General features: G+C 37.0%; 2 protein-coding genes across 2 annotated transcripts in view; one reads left to right on the top strand and one right to left on the bottom strand.

The window, feature by feature from the left end:
- Positions 1-4621: 4621 nt before the first annotated feature.
- The window catches only part of LOC111089645 (nuclear receptor coactivator 3-like), a 20674-nt gene continuing 12512 nt past the window's right edge, over positions 4622-12783 (top strand). The window contains exon 1 of the mRNA XM_022402531.1: positions 4622-4948. The gene's annotated coding sequence lies outside the window, so the exon portion shown is untranslated. The remainder of the gene's footprint in view (positions 4949-12783) is intronic.
- On the bottom strand, positions 6304-7235 carry LOC106474163 (putative per-hexamer repeat protein 5). Its single transcript, XM_013934854.1, has 2 exons — positions 7226-7235; positions 6304-6758 (listed from the first exon to the last, which is right to left on the bottom strand). Exons 1-2 carry the CDS (start codon positions 7233-7235, stop codon positions 6304-6306), a joined length of 465 nt encoding a protein of 154 aa, XP_013790308.1.

The following is a 12783-nucleotide window of genomic DNA, read 5'->3' as shown; positions in this document are numbered from 1 at the left end:
ATTAGAAGTTCCGGGTTGAGACGATTCGTGTAGTACCACTTAGAAATCGGTGTGATCAGCGGATTAGGAGTTCCGGGTTGAGACGATTCGTGTAGAACCACATAGAAGTCGGTGTGATCAGGGGATTAGGAGTTCCGGACTGAGACGATTCGTGTAGTACCACTTAGAAGTCGGTGTGATCAGGGGATCAGGAGTTCCGGACTGAGACGATTCGTGTAGTACCACTTAGAAGTCGGTGTGATCAGGGGATTAGGAGTTCCGGGTTGAGACGATTTGTGTAGTACCACTTAGAAGTCGGTGTGATCAGGGGATTAGGAGTTCCTGGTTGAGACGATTCGTGTAGAACCACATAGAAGTCGGTGTGATCAGGGGATTAGGAGTTACGTGACACAGACATTGAATCTGATAATGTCAATCTGAGCTTTAATGAGCTGGGAAAAAATTGTAATTTATACATAACGAATCTGTGTTCACACTTGGGAGATTTTTACACTCGAAGAAAACCCTCATCAAATATAGGCTTAAGTAAACACGTCATTGTTTGGACTGTGACACACTATAGACTACTATTGTTGCTGTTTACACTTTGAAAATGTTAGTTTCCTGAGAGGAACAAGACCTATTTTGTATACAAGACAATACAAGCTTCATCTTTATATAGGCTTAGTAGTCTCGTAGTCTAGAGTGTGTCACAGTCCAAACAATGACGTGTTTACTATTGAGAGGAACAAGACCTATTTTGTATACAAGACAATACAAGCTTCATCTTTATATAGGCTTAGTAGTCTCGTAGTCTAGAGTGTGTCACAGTCCAAACAATGACGTGTTTACTATTGAGAGGAACAAGACCTATTTTGTATACAAGACAATACAAGCTACATCTTTATAAGTTCCGTGTGTATTTGTGGAAATATCCTTCCTTTAGGCCCTGGTATAACCTGGTGGTTAGGGCTCTCGATTCGCAAACTGTGGGATCGAAACCCGTCGCCAAAAATGCTCACTTTTTCAGCTGGTGGCGTTATATTGTGACGACCAATCATAATACTTATTGATAAAAGAGTAGTACTTCAAGAGTTGGCGGTGGGTGGCGTTGACTAGCTTCCTTCTCTAATCTATCACTTCAAAATTAGGGACAACTAGTGCCATCGAGTAGATTTGCGCGAAACGTCACCAAACAAACAAACCAACAATTTGCTTTCAAACAGAAACGTTTTTTCTTTTTTCTCATCAATTCTTGATAATGTACAACAGTTTGACTAATATACACGCGAGCGACAGCTTTCTGAAAAACAAAGTCATATAAGCTGTATTCACAAGTCTAGAAAAATCAGCAACCGAAACATCGGACGACGACGACGACCTCTTTGAAATAATTATCGCTTTACAAATCCAGGATTAGTTCTAGAAGGAGTGTGGGTGCTGGACCGCCAAATCTGTCGATGTATTTATGGGCTAAAGAGCTGTGTTTGTCACGAAAAAGGGGGAAATGTCCGTACTGCTTTCTAAAGTTTAAATATAGTAACAACCGTCTCGAAAGCACGTCCAATAAATACTGTCTGTAGTCTAAGGACGATCAGGGCGTAATAGAAAGTTTGTGATTTATATGAGAATGTCTTGAGTACAGGAATGTACAATATGTTTGACATTAAATCTTTGAAGAGTCGTGGCACTAGGCGAAAGGCCTCGTCGGCGCTTAATCTGATGGATATTGTGTGTTTGATTTATTGTTTTTATATTCTTTACACTCGCTCGTAAGTTCTTATAAAAATAAAAGATCCCGAAATCCAAGTTCTTTAAAGTATGCACAGAATACCAAATTCAGATCAATAAATATGACGTCACCCCTCGTTTACAGTACGAAAATTTACAACAGCGAAAACCAAGGTTTATATGTAAAGGTAAGTTTTTGTTCGACATGTCGAGGGAATTTTTTGGGGGGATTTTTTTTTTGTTTTTCGCATAAAATCAGAGTGCTAATCTCATTAAATACACCATCATGATATAAATACACGGTTTGCCAAAATTATGAAAAAATATTGTTTTAAATTTACGGAACGTATGTACAGCTAAACATAAGATTTTACCTTCAAACAAGTCCGGACACGTTGAAGCCACAACAAAGCTATAACTCGTGAAAATGCCAAATATAAGTACATCGTGGGCTGCTCGAGGTTCACGTGAATTGTTCACGTGACTCGCGTGATTTTCTATAGGTGATAACTCTCGTAAATAGAGGTAAATCAATTACGCTGATGAACTTTTTTTTTGTTTTAAGATTTACGTGATAAAACCCTACACGCACGCCACTAAATCGGTTTATTGGTCATTTTGCCGGGTTTCTTTTGAGGCGGCGGTGTTTGTATCCTGAGAGAGGCACAAGGCACATATGTTTCGTAGAGATCTCGACCACGTTTGGCAATAAAACCAATCGCCTTTAAGTGTTGTCACGTTGCGTGTGCCCCCAGTGATTCAGTGGTTAGTCTGAAGGCTTATAACGCTAAAAACCGTGTTTCGATACCCGTGATGGGCACAGCGCAGATAGCCCAATGCGTAGTTTTGTGCCTAACAATTATCAAACAAAAAAACAGCGTAAACGTCGGTCGTACTCCTCAACACGTTGAACTTCACATCTGATACAATAAAACCAACTTCAGATCTGATGCAATAAAACCAACTTCAGATCTGATGCAATAAAACCAACTTCAGGTCTGATGCAATAAAACCAACTTCAGGTCTGATCAATAAAACCAACTTCAGATCTGATACAATAAAACCAACTTCAGGTCTGATGCAATAAAACCAACTTCAGGTCTGATCCAATAAAACCAACTTCAGGTCTGATGCAATAAAACCAACTTCAGGTCTGATGCAATAAAACCAACTTCAGGTCTGATCCAATAAAACCAACTTCAGATCTGATGCAATAAAACCAACTTCAGATCTGATACAATAAAACCAACTTCAGGTCTGATACAATAAAACCAACTTCAGGTCTGATGCAATAAAACCAACTTCAGGTCTGATGCATGTCTTGTATGCACCTGATTCGTCTAAATCTAGTGCTTTAATACACATAGAAGCAAATGGAATACCCCTACCCCCTTGGTGCCAGCACTCGCTGCAGTAACTTTGGAAGTGGGGGAAGGTAAAAATTGTATAGAAACAATTATCAATGTTTAACTGTGCTAATCAGAGCAGTTGCTTATTTATAAATTTTATTTTATGGTTTTAGCATCCACTAGTTCGTGGTATTTAATGTATATGATGGTATGTTGTGTCAGACTTAAAAAAACAAACGACTTGCGTATTTATACTGTTTGTAAGTAATTAACTTGTTCCACTTCACCTCTAACGATTTATTACATATTATTTGTTATAATGTTTATAATAGTTTCTTAATTACAATTATACTTGTGAACATTGTTATCTTAATCTAAGCAGACTGATCGTCATGTGATATTATTGGGATTACGGCCGAAAATACCCATTATGAATAAGGTACTCAGTTGATGATTTAATGTATTCATTAAAAATTTTATCTCTTTGGTGTGCTGACTTATAACACTAAGTATTTCTATCTAATTTTTCAACAGGATTGTTTTCGTTAATGTATTCATGATATTTTTTTAAAATTCGTGTTTTGTTGTTCTTACTTTTCACCAGAAGTTGGTATTCATTCTTTTATCATCCACAATCTTCAGCAACTTCACAAAATATCGAATGTCGATACTATTAGTGACTTCCAGGTTTCCTCGCTTTCTTTCAGGACCGCGTTTAATAAATTCAAATATTACCCTTTCTACTTGAAAAATTCCGGAATGACGAGAAAGCTGCTGTAGTAAATTGAGGAAAAACATATTGTGATCCAGCCGACAATACTATTTACGACTTGATGCAAAAATTAATTTAAAATATGTATATTTGTTCACATTTTAATTTTTTAAATCGCTTCTATTTTATCTAATTAGGGACAACTGTAGCAGCGACTTATTTCTCTTCATATATCAACTGATCGTTGCTAGTTTTATCGCCAGGAGATGTGTAGTCATATGTAAAACTGGAGTATAGTCATTTGTTACGTAGGTGTGTTAACAACTGTGTCGTAAATCTGTCTCTCACCCTGCAATTAAAACAGTTCTGGAAAAACGGGCATTTTAGGGTTACTTAACATTTCTCTGCAGGGAAAAAAGTGAAAACTTTTCTGGACAATTAAACCACGAGAACAAAACAAAACCTACAATCACTTAAGTACGAACGATTTTCAGTATTTAAATATAATATTCTTTTACATACAGTGTTAGCTTTAATTTATATAGCTAGATTTTCTACCATTAATATTGTTAAACACTTAGAGGCTTAACAACAGTAGTGTTTTATTTTTTGAAACGTATTGTGACGTTGTAACAATGGATTGATGACGATTCTACGTCACTATCGTAACATAATTAATATTGTAATGGAACAAAAAGTAATGTGAAAAAAAATGCCGATCTGAGTTGTCCATAAAGTTGTATAAATGGGGTTAAATTATTACGTTTAACGGAAGATGACGTATGTAGCACGTTTATATAACTGTTGTTGAAAACCGACTTCATTTCTTCCACTCGACATGTTCTTGTAACAGTCAGCAAACATGTTTCATTAATTGTTTTTACGTTTTTAATGACGTTTACTTTGACAACAGACTAGATTGTTTCTGTCGTTCTTGATAAAGTCAGACGTTTTAAGAGACCTAGAGCAAGTTGGAAACCCGTGACTGTTACAAAGTCTGAATTTGTAATTATTACAGACAGAACTCGGCCACGGTAATGTCTAGGTTACAACTGCGTAGAATGTAACTAACACATGCGCAGTGAATCCTAGAGCAGCTTGGGCTCAGCATTTTAAAAACTGGGTCACCACAGAGTTGTATCCTGACGAGAACTGTGTTCAGCAGTCCAGTGCAGTGGTAAGTGTACATGCATATATACCTATATATTAATTTTGTGTTTCGCTTTGACTTTATTCCAAGAAATTATTTCAGAAATCCGGTATCTAGAGTAAGACATTAATAAATAGAAGCTTATGATCAAAAGTAAACCAGAATTTTTATCTTTTTAAAAAGGGACTTTGGAATTAACGAAGACAATCTTGAATAAGAAACTAAATAGAAATAATTTATGCAATAACTTTATGCATAATAAAACCAAAATAAAGAATCGTGCCAACAATATTTTCTTTGGTAATATTGTTGAAAATATATATTTGTAATTAAAATTTTCGTGTAGCCATAACGTTATGTTTGTCATGCCTACTACTACAATGGAGTCTTTCGTAACAAAATATATTGGTTTCCCCTATCTAGTGTCAAACCTCTACGGTGTATATATAGAGATTGGATGTGGCCTGTTTAAGTTAAACTTTACATATTAAATAGTTATATTTTGTGTTTACGGCCACGATTACTTGCCGCGTCCGTAATCTTGAACTACTGACCACAGGAAAGGTATTCAGTCGTCAGCACTCAACTACCCACCAATCAAACTAATGAATTGACTGTTGCTCTTATAACGCGCTCACAGCTTAAAGTACGAGAAATACATAATGGTATCTGACGGATTCGAAAATGGATCACGGATCACCAACTCTGAAATCCAAAGCTCTTCCACAAGGCCTCACGATATTTTGATTTTTAGCGATATTCTCAAACTCCCCACTTTTATCGTACAATATTTATATTCTCAACGCCACATCTCACGGATAGAGCAATCATCCGGATACTAAACGGAACACAGTTGTTTCTTGAACTTCGAACACTTCTTTTCTGTGCAGCTTATGGGATTAAAAATAATAACTTAGTTATATAAGTTTCTGGCTTTTTTTTTATCATGACTACGTCATACTTTTTAAGTTTAAAACGTTTTTTTATGTCGCTAAGCGCAAAGCTACGGCATGGGCTATGTGTGCTCTGCCCGCCACATGTATCGAAACCCGAATTTTAGCGTTATAAGCCCTCATATTTATTACTGAGCCATGGGGTGTGTGAATAAAAAAAGCTGCATATTGTCGATGTTCTCAAGTCATGGCATTATTAAAAACTTGTTAGTATAATTAATTACCGTAGACTTATCGGGTGTTATGTTTACCATATCCTATAACCATAGCATGTAACATTTGTATATGCAGTTCGTCGAAACCTGGTTTTATTTTTCCAATGGTAATTCTACGACTAAACAGAAACCATTACTGTCTAGCCGACTAGATATACACAGGTCACGGTAGTCTGACTGATCAGTTGATCCAGTGAATTATGTAAAGTTTTACTCATGCAACCAGTTCACTAGTACCACACAAGGTACCACTACAAGTATCACACAGAGTACCACCACCAGTATCACACAAGGTACCACCACCAGTATCACACAAGGTACCACCACCAGTATCACACAGAGTACCACAACCAGTATCACACAAGGTACAACCACCAGTACCACAACCAGTATCACACAAGGTACCACCACCAGTACCACACAGTGTACAATAACCAGTACCACACAAGGTACCACTACCAGTACCACACAAGGTACCACCACCAGTACCACACAGTGTACAATAACCAGTACCACACAAGGTACCACTACCAGTATCACACAAGGTACCACCACCAGTTTCACACAAGGTACCACCACCAGTTTCACACAAGGTACCACTACCAGTACCACACAAGGTACCACTACCAGTACCACACAAGGTACCCGAACACCATAAACTTGCGTTGCCTAAGAATAGATCAATCAGGTTAACTCGAGTTATATAACAAGATTAATATATCTACAAATGGGAATAGGTCATTTATATCTAGTGAAATAAGCTATACTAATAGAATACTCTGTACGATACGATTCTGGTGGTACCTTGTGTGATACTGGTAGTGGTACCTTGTGTGGTACTGGTGGTGGTACCTTGTGTGGTACTGGTAGTGGTACCTTGTGTGGTACTGGTGGTGGTACCTTGTGTGGTACTGGTGGTGGTACCTTGTGTGGTACTGGTAGTTCTGAGTAAATGACGAGGTAAAACGTATACGTGGTTTGTAGGTGAACGTCACGTACTTAATGCGGTTAAACTTGTTAAATCGTGAATTATAGTTATACTTTTCGGTCTATGGACCTAAAACTAACTCAAATCTTGAAAGACATTATGTTGAATCACGTTTGAAATATATTCTAGTTACAATCTTATTTTGTACCTTGATTCATCTTTAAGAGTGCTTCAGTCAGCTAACGATACATAAAACTCACATCGGGACTTTTTTTTAAGGGGGCACAGGACCGCCAGGCCCCTTGAAGGGGCCCAAATAGTAGTTTCTGCTAAAAAATTCAAGCCAGGCCGGATTAACACGTATATGCAAATCACAACAAAGCTTAGGAACACCCAGCTAAATTGCAGAGCCCACACGAAGTCAGTCTCCCCCCCCCCAAAAAAAACAAACAACTTTTGTGAAAAGACTGTTGTCTTCACATCTGTTTCACAAAATTGTTTTTATTATAAGTTAATACTAAGTGTCTTTTATACGTGGAAATTATCTCCCATATAATCATTACGTGGGCTTTCCATGACGTGCCCATAAATTATGCGTTTATGGGAGTTTATTTTAGTCGTTAAACTAAACGCAAGTGGCAACTGTTGGAGTTTGAGTTCGTGAACGATAGTGTGGATATTATGTTTTACAGTTTTTTATTTATCAAAACCTGAAACTAAAACCGGCAAATTAGCTAACATTATATCATCGGATTATGATAAGGGCTTTTTAGTTGGAACGCTTAACGATCAATATATTTAAAAAAACACTTGGAATTAATTAGTTTCGTTAAACTGTGTGAGATTCAAAAATTATAGGTGGCAGTGTATATCGGTTTCCTGTTTGTTAGCGGTATCCTTTTCGTCTGAACGGTTGAATCATCACACTTCAACCAGTTCAGACAAATTGGAAAACAAAATTGGTAACAGCAAATCAAGAGTCTGAATGCGAGACAGCGAATGTTGAAGAAACAGAGAGTTTTGAACCCAACAGCTAGTTCCTGTTTTAAGCTATATTTTTAAAATTGTTTTTTTTACCACAAACGAGACGAGCAATAAACTAGGCTAGAAATTAGGTACATGTAAACATTATTACTCTCGCTTGTTAGTGTTAACTGGTTAGTTTTTAAAGAAAATTTTCCACACGCTATGGATAGGAAAATTCACCACACTAACTAAAAAAAAAGATTATTATTAGATTTTTTTTCATTTTCACATATATGTGCTTACGAACTATGTCATTTTTCTACTTTTAAAAATCGCACAACGTTTTCTGAAGTGTAATTCGGTTAACATATATTTTCATTTGCTTTAATTCACGGGTTTTTGGATATACACCGATATTGCCAAGTTTCCATAGTTAAGTTAATCTGATTATTTACCACGTCTAATAAATTCGGGGGGGGGGCAGACAGAATAGTTAGCGTGTGAATCAGAGGGTTAATGGTTCTTGTCCCGTTGCCGCAAGATTGCCCTCCGCACTTTGGGGTCTGAGTATGTTACGAGATCGACGATCAAATCTCACTATTCGATTAGTGTAGCCTAAAAGTTGGCGGTGGGTGCTATTAACTATCGCACTTAGCCCTTGAGTAGCTATCCATGAATATTCGAAACACCTCCGTAACATATCTTCAATCGTAGTATGTAGCGTTTAATTTGAATGCAAAAAAAAAACAGCAACAAATAAGTATGACCTGGATTTTTATGTTGGTTTATTCTTGTTTTAGTTTAGCACATTTCGCGAGGAAGTTCACGCGGTAAAATTTGGTATCCTTGCACAATATGTGGTACAGAGAAGTACAGTGAACGCTTCACCCCGTGTAAAGCTAATAAATATTTCGAGAACATGCCGATTTCGTCATGCCCTACTGAGCACCAGAGTATCCCTCGTTTCCATGGGAATTCCAGAAACACTCATTATTACGTGTAAATCAATTAGATACAGTTATTGTTACGTCACGTCAGTAATATTTGCTGGTAGACAGCCGAAAATCATCTTTCTTAAGGAGCCGTACTCAGACTTTTCGTACTCAAATTGGGGATACATGAATTTTAAAGACGATATAGAAATATAATATTTAAAAAAAGTATTATACCTAACATCTGGCACGTAAGCCTTTTCCATACTTTCATTATTAGTACAGTAGCTTCTGTTAATTTAGACAAGCCCCAGCGCGTGCCACTCGTATCACTAATGATTTATATATGACGTAGAACGTAATTTATGTTGACCGGAAGATGGTTTAAAGCTGAACCAAGCTACATAAGTTGTGAAACTGTGTTACATGGTTTGTGTTTTAGTAGTAACATGACTTATATTTCATTATAAAACTTCGCCAGTAATCGTGTTGAATATTTTATGCATTAAGGAAAACAAGGTGTTGTTTGTTGTGTATAAGGGGGAAAAGGTGTTGTTTGTTGTGTATAAGGGGGAAAAGGTGTTGTATGTTTTGTATAAGGGAGGAAAAGGTGTTGTTTGCTGTGTATAAGGGGAAAAGGTGTTGTTTGTTGTGTATAAGGGGGAAAAGGTGTTGTTTGCTGTGTATAAGGTGGAAAAGGTGTTGTTTGTTGTGTATAAGGGGGAAAAGGTGTTGTTTGCTGTGTATAAGGGGGAAAAGGTGTTGTTTGTTGTGTATAAGGGGGAAAAGGTGTTGTTTGTTGTGTATAAGGGGGAAAAGGTGTTGTTTGCTGTGTATAAGGGGGAAAGGTGTTGTTTGTTGTGTATAAAAGAATAAAAGGTGTTTGTTGTGTATAAGGGGGAAAAGGTGTTGTTTGTTGTGTATAAGGGGGAAAGGTGTTGTTTGTTGTGTATAAAAGAATAAAAGGTGTTTGTTGTGTATAAGGGGGGAAAGGTGTTGTATGTTGTGTCTAAAGGAAATAATGGATAGTTTTCACCTTCACCGCTAGGTGTACGGATGAACACGTCGAGTTTTTGAAGGCGATATGTCTATAAATAAGTAAGTAAGAGGTTTCGTAGAAAACTAGCCTAACCTTTCTCCCTAAACCTGAACTGTGACATAATGTTTGGCCTGCGGGTTCGCTAATCCTTCTGGACCTGCAACCCTAGTTATCCACTGTTACCGGCGTTCTAAGGAAGGATGAGTTGATGCAGCTATAAATTATTGCGAGACAGCCCCTCCCGCGAGCGTAACTATAGAAACCTTGAAGGAGGCACATGGAACGTGCAGACAGGGACTTGAAGTCACGGTCTACTGGGCTATACCCTCCTTTTTTATTAAAAAAAATAATAATCCAAAACTGGTCTCGGCTTTTTGCAGGTTGCACGATCTGGCTTTACACGATTCAAGGCAACATGGCCGTCTGCTGCGGTGCATATCACAATGTAACAGTTTTATCATGTCCGTCATTATCTAACTTCGTAGGAGGTTTAGGCTTCGTTTCTGGAAGTTACCCGAAACGCCGAGATGAAGCGGTCGTCGCTACCACACAGTATTGTTACCCATTAAGAAACTTCGTTACAGTCATAAAAAACAGACGTACCTAAAACAAACACATATAGTTAGCCGAGCAGAGCCAGAGCTCGGGATTAAACAAACTCTCAAGTTTACAACAGGGCTGAATATACAGGAAACCTTTACCGAGGATAAAATGTATTTGTACCTATTAAAGGTAACTGTTTGTTGTTGGTGTAACCAACCTGACGAAACGTAAAATTACATTCTAACATTCCGCGAGAATTTGTGTGTAAAATCAAGAGTCCATACTTACACTAAACCGCGTAATAGCCTTTTGTTTTAAGGTGCTATCATTCCACCGTGTGACGTATAATTAAACTGTTAGCTGGATTCATTGTGTTTCAGTAAATCGAGGTAGAAGATATTGAAAGATAAATAACTACGAAAAGTGCTGTGAAAACCTTATCTCTGAAGCACCAGTATTATTATCATTATTTGTAAAGGATGAATTTCTGTGAAAAGAATGTACGTTAATATTGGTCGGGGCAGCTCTCATAATGCCTTCTCACAATTTACATTAACATATTGTTACGACATCGAGGTCACGTGACTAGTATCACGCCACGTCATTCTTGAACCTTCGTGAATTGTCGGGAGATTACTAGATATAGTGTAGTCTTGTATATATAAGACTGGCCACGAAGCGACGAGGAGACAGTGAGTAATTGAACTGCAGTCAGAGAGTATTGTTGAAGTTGAGCACGTGAGACGTTCGTTATTATAGCGTTTGTTATAGCGCGACTGTTGAAATTAAGTGTATGAAACCATAGCAACTGAGTTGTATGTGTACAAAGTAACACACAGTGAAACCATAGCAACTGAGTTGTATGTGTACGAAGTAACACACAGTGAAACCATAGCAACTGAGTTGTATGTGTACAAAGGAACACACAGTGAAACCATAGCAACTGAGTTGTATGTGTACAAAGTAACACACACACTGAAAGAATTAAACCCAAAAACTAATGTTGGTCTGTTTTAAATCTCCTGTACGAGAAGACCAATTTGTATTTATTTAGTGTGGCACCTCTTGTGTGATCATAAGAATAGCGTTCGAATTTCAATATTAACTGGAAAGATATAATTTGAATTATTTCCAAGAAACGTATGGTAATAACCCTAAATGTCGTTCATTAAGTCGTCGCTAAGGGCGCTAGTTTAGAAAGAATGGCATCTGGAAATTAGTTGACTGTTTTATTTTAATTGAAATACCAGTACACACAGATATATTAGATAATATAGAGTAGTTTTAACAATTTAACGAATTTTACAGTTCTAATATGTAACGCTAGGTTAGTTTATTTATAAACACTTGATTGGGTTGTTTTGATAAGAACTATTCAAGTGGAACAAATACTGATTAAAGCCTGTGTGAAGACTAGGTTAAATCTTTAAAAGACCTTGAAGTTATGTCATAAAATGATTTATTATGTCAGAGATGCTGCGGTTCAGTTGGTTGAAATGTTATATATCTTAATATTTAAATATTTGTGGCAGATTAAATAAACTGTCATCGAGAGATTAAAAAAAAAAAAACGATTTATCTTAAAGCTGTGAAAGTGACATTAAGTGTTAGTGGGTTAGTAGTAATTCGTGTCCAGTTATTACAAAAATACGTACTGTATTTTGAGGCCGTGAATGCGCTAAAAAAAAAAAAGGTGCCGGCAAATCCCATTATTAGGTCAGTTAAGAGTTGGCGGTGGGGGCTTTTGACTACTATCTACCTTCCTTGTAGTGTATCGGTTCAGAATTAGAGACGTCTATGCGCAGGTTGTTACGTGTTGTTTGCGCGAAAATTCTGAAAACAAAATCAAATTAGATTTATGGCACGCTCAAACCGTGTTTAGTTTTCTCAACGCTAGGTGGATGAGTTATGGCACGATACAAAAACAAAACACGTGAATGAAAAACGTAGAAGCTGTAAGGTGTAAGCAATTAGGTTTGGAAACATGGTTTGTATTTGGACTTGTGTTTTAATATTTCTGAATACTGACGCATTATCTTGTTCTTTAAGCGTTACGAAAACGTAATTATCATTGTTCAAATTTGGAAACAAGACTATCAAACTTATTTAATAAAAAAAATAATTTAAAAATGATATGTACATAGTTTTATGTGCTTGATTAGGTTGGCATGTAGCTATATTAAAAAAGAAAGAGATAAAAATATATTTCCAGTTATTCTAGAAGATTATGTAAGTTTGTTTGTTTGTTTTTGAATTTCGCGCAAAGCTACACGAGGGCTATCTGCG

The sequence above is a fragment of the Limulus polyphemus genome, unplaced genomic scaffold (genome assembly GCF_000517525.1).
Source record: "Limulus polyphemus unplaced genomic scaffold, Limulus_polyphemus-2.1.2 Scaffold6890, whole genome shotgun sequence".
Classification (NCBI taxonomy): domain Eukaryota; kingdom Metazoa; phylum Arthropoda; class Merostomata; order Xiphosura; family Limulidae; genus Limulus; species Limulus polyphemus.
Note: the sequence above shows the minus strand (reverse complement) of the source record. Positions and strands in the feature narration are given on the sequence as shown.